Raw genomic sequence first — 3,889 nt, 5'->3', positions numbered from 1 at the left:
CTCAAGTTAACTACTGCCCTAATACCACAAGTATTAGCAAAGAGATCACAACAAGAATTGTAAAAAATTAAATACACCAGCCCTGGCATTTCATTTCTGCAATGACTCCAGGCTCTGAACCCAAGTATTGATAATAGCAAAATTCTGCATCGAACTTGGGGCATTTGCCGCTGGAGCGTGGCGGCTGGAAGGGAATTTAATGTACAAAACACCATGTGGAACCTGCTAAATTTGCTCAATTCCACTACTTGCAGTTTGGCGGTGCGACGATTAAAAAAAAACAAGCTGTAAATGGACGCAACTGGATCTCAGCTGCAGAGGTTACAGGGCGTCAGAGCTACGCTTGTCCAACACATACACATCACGTCCTGGCGTTTTAGCCTAAATTACAATGTGCCCGCATGGCCCTGAAAAGAGAGGACACGGTTGCAATATCGTGCGTGCGGGCATGAAAGTTTCAAAAATCCTAAAGATGAAAGTGTAAATAAAACAATTAAATAATGGAGGGGGGTGGGGGAGAGAGGACTCTGTGGGCAAAAAACGAGGGCGAACAGCCTGACGTAAATCTACGAAATGGGAGGCAGGCATTAGTCGGTTCACGTAACACACAAGCCGAGGAAGAGAGACCCTGTGGGTCGGCCCATTGTGAAACGGGATTGAATTCACAGTGGGGTGGGGGAGGGTGGGCGAACGTTTAAGAGTCTATTTAGAAAAAGCGGAATCTCCCCACTCACGTTACCCCACTGTACCCTTTCTCCAACTGAGCTATTCCAGTTAAGGAACGGCCAAATTCTGACGTTGCCGAAAATTAAGGTTAATGCGGCAAAACAAAAAAAAAAATCAAACGTGTAATATTAATCTATAAATGTGAAACAATGCGACTGAATATAGAGCTACGGAAAACCCCGGTCAGAACAAACTAAAGCACTTAGCGCTCACTCATTCAAATCAGCGTCTGTGCAGAGTCAGAAACTGGACTTGAAAATACTGCAGCATTTTTTTCAAGCCTTCAATAATTAGACGATCTAATAATCCGGGGCTGCATCAAAACGTGCAATAAAAGCGTGCCTTGCGAGTGTAACAGTTAAAACTTCACAGATCATTTAAAAACTTTTGTTGCAAGTCCCCTCGGTCGGGGCTGTGGAAAGTCATGTGCCTCGTTGGATTCCGAGAGCGAAAGAGATGGGGGGGGGGGTGATTGGGGAGTTAAGAGAAAGTTGTATTTATTTAGGCTCTCTGTAAATGTGGCAACGCCGCGATTTCTACATCACCCCAGCAGGAAAGGGAAGGGGAGGGAGAAAGAAGAAACGATTAAGAGAGTCTTTGCTTTTATGGAATCGACTCAAAAGGCCCATTGAGTCGCCCATATCAGTTTTCAAGTCTAGCTGCTTTTTTTTCGGAAATCCACTGGCAAGTCAGTGATGACTAAATACCAAAATATAAAAAAGAAATCTCAAGTAGGAATTTTTAAATACAAATATATAATTAAGAATTTTTTACAAATGCTATTTACAGTTTTTATTACATCTTGGGAAGTTATCCTAATGCAAACGTTAAGTAAAACCAATTAACAAAAAAATAATAAAAACACAGTCCCGTGTTTCCTTCTGTCCCCCTCACACGGTTGTCTCTCCGTGTTTGCTGTTGGTGAGTCTGGTGTAAAACTTGCGCCAGGAATGTAAAGTCTTGCCTGACCAGATCCAAAAGCCAGAAGTGATACCCACGATAAGGGTCATGAGATACTTGATCATGTACACAGTGAAATCTGGAGTCATCCTGGGGTAGTAGTGAATAGGGCAGGGGATGGCGTAGCTTTTGCAAGTTTGGCTGATCCAACTTTTTTCCCATTGCTCCCTGAACGCCTGCTCGTAGAAATAACATGCAATCACAATGGTGGCGGGTACGGTGTAGAGAACGCTGAACACCCCGATTCTCACCATCAGTTTCTCCAGCTTCTCCGTCTTGGTGCCGTCGTGTTTCATGATGGTCCGGATTCGGAAGAGGGAGACGAAGCCGGCCAGCAGGAAAGAGGTGCCGATGAAGAGATAGACAAAGAGCGGCGCCAGCACGAAACCCCGCAGCGGGTCGATGCTGTTCAGGCCCACGAAGCACACTCCGCTCAAGAGGTCGCCGTCGATCTGGCCCATTGCCAGGATGGTGATGGTCTTGACGGCCGGCACCGCCCAGGCGGCCAGGTGAAAGTACTGAGAGTTTGCCTCGATTGCTTCGTGACCCCACTTCATACCGGCCGCTAGAAACCAAGTAAGAGACAAGATGACCCACCAGATGGAACTAGCCATGCTGAAGAAGTAGAGCATCATGAAGAGGATGGTGCAGCCTTCCTTCTTAGTCCCTTGCACCACGGTCTTGTAAGTGTCCTCGGCGAACCTCTCGTTGCACACAACTTTATCTTCCAGTATGAAGCCCGCGATATAGGCGATGGAAACCATGGTATAGCAGCCAGACAGGAAGATGATGGGCCGCTCCGGGTAGCGGAATCGCTGCATGTCCACCAAGTAGGTAGTCACGGTGAATAAAGTGGAGGCGCAGCAGAGTGACGACCAGATCAGGATCCAAATGCGGGCGAATTTGATCTCTTCGTCGTTAAAGAACATGTAGCCGTTGCTCTTGGAGGGCTCGCAGGGCGCCGCGCAATCCTTCTCGCCCAGGAACTTGTAGCTAAGATACGAGGGGACTTTGAGGGCTCGGGGACAGTTGAAGGGCTGGTCGCGGTTGTAGCGGGGCGGGTTCGGGGTGCCAAGGTCGTTGTCGACGACGGTGGGGATAGTAGTGGGGCTGCCTTCCTCGGAGCGGTTCTGGCCAACGCATAGTTGATCGGTTCCGTGCACGGGGAAGTTCTCGCAACGCAACCTCTCAGGCCACTGGAAACCGAACTTGTTCATTAGAGCCTCACACCCTTGCCTCGCCCGCTCACAGATAGACCGGCACGGAGGGATCGCCTGTTCCAGTACGGTACAGACGGGAGCATACATGGAACACAAGAAGAATTTCAGCTCGGGAGAACACTGTACTTTCACCAGCGGGTAAAACTGGTGGACTTCCAGCCCGGCGTCCTCTTGGTTGGTATGCCCCAGTAAATTGGGCATGATAGTCTGGTTGTAGGCAATGTCTGTACACAGCGGAATGGAGATGGGTTGGCAGAAACCGTGGTCCGGGATGGAGATTCCTCTTTCTCCCTGAAACTGGCCGTGGGCTCTCAGGAACTTTGAAGGAAGCAGCAGAAGAGTAATCAGTCCGCACAGCAACACGTTGAAATGCATCCTCGAAAAGATTCGAAAGTCTTGATATCTCTGGCAAAAAGCAACTCAATTAATGCTGCAACATTTGGTAGTTTTGCAGAAGAAATTCGTAAAGGGGGAGGGGGAGATGGAAATAAAACTTAACTGTAAAGAACCACGCAGATTAACAGCGCTGCTTTTGCGAACTCAACTCACTCGTTGCGCCCCCGTTAAACGACTGTCTGACTTTTTCTTTGTGCAACTAACACCATCTCAATTACACTGTTTCAAGGGACCCGCTCTGGGAGGCGAGGCGCCCAAGTGCTTGCAGAGGAAAACGAACCTTGAAACAGATCAACCGTTCCAACCCTCCGACAGCCGAGCCAATCAGGTTAAAAATTGACGACCAGCCCTAAGGGCAGGATTGGCCAACCGCAACATAATGAGCTCAGTAATTAGATGCCAAAGTACAGCACCTTCACTTCAAGCAGCAGCGTGCTGAATGAAGCTCCCTCTATGGCTCTGAGAAGCGCCAGTTCGATTCCAGTCCGGTCGGGTTATCCACGGACATACTCCTAGCGAAGCCCGTCTTCTAAGTCAAAGAAATTAGATTCAAGAACGGAGTCTGCACCGTGTGCTTTTCCAACTCG

The 3,889-nt window shown here is 48.5% G+C and overlaps 1 protein-coding gene across 1 annotated transcript; it reads right to left on the bottom strand.

The window, feature by feature from the left end:
• Positions 1 to 1,462: 1,462 nt before the first annotated feature.
• LOC140191443 (frizzled-2) lies at positions 1,463 to 3,655 on the bottom strand. Its single transcript, XM_072248855.1, has one exon. The coding sequence runs from the start codon at positions 3,279 to 3,281 to the stop codon at positions 1,617 to 1,619; it is 1,665 nt and encodes a 554-aa protein (XP_072104956.1). The 5' UTR covers positions 3,282 to 3,655; the 3' UTR covers positions 1,463 to 1,616.
• Positions 3,656 to 3,889: the final 234 nt, after the last annotated feature.

Source organism: Mobula birostris, chromosome X, assembly GCF_030028105.1.
Source record: "Mobula birostris isolate sMobBir1 chromosome X, sMobBir1.hap1, whole genome shotgun sequence".
In the NCBI taxonomy this organism is placed as follows: Eukaryota; Metazoa; Chordata; class Chondrichthyes; order Myliobatiformes; family Myliobatidae; genus Mobula; species Mobula birostris.
This window is presented reverse-complemented; position numbering and strand designations above follow the sequence as displayed.

Bases quoted from the DNA above. Each gene is read 5' to 3' on its own strand.
- LOC140191443 (XM_072248855.1), bottom strand. From the start codon at position 3,281: ATGCATTTCAACGTGTTGCTGTGCGGACTGATTACTCTTCTGCTGCTT.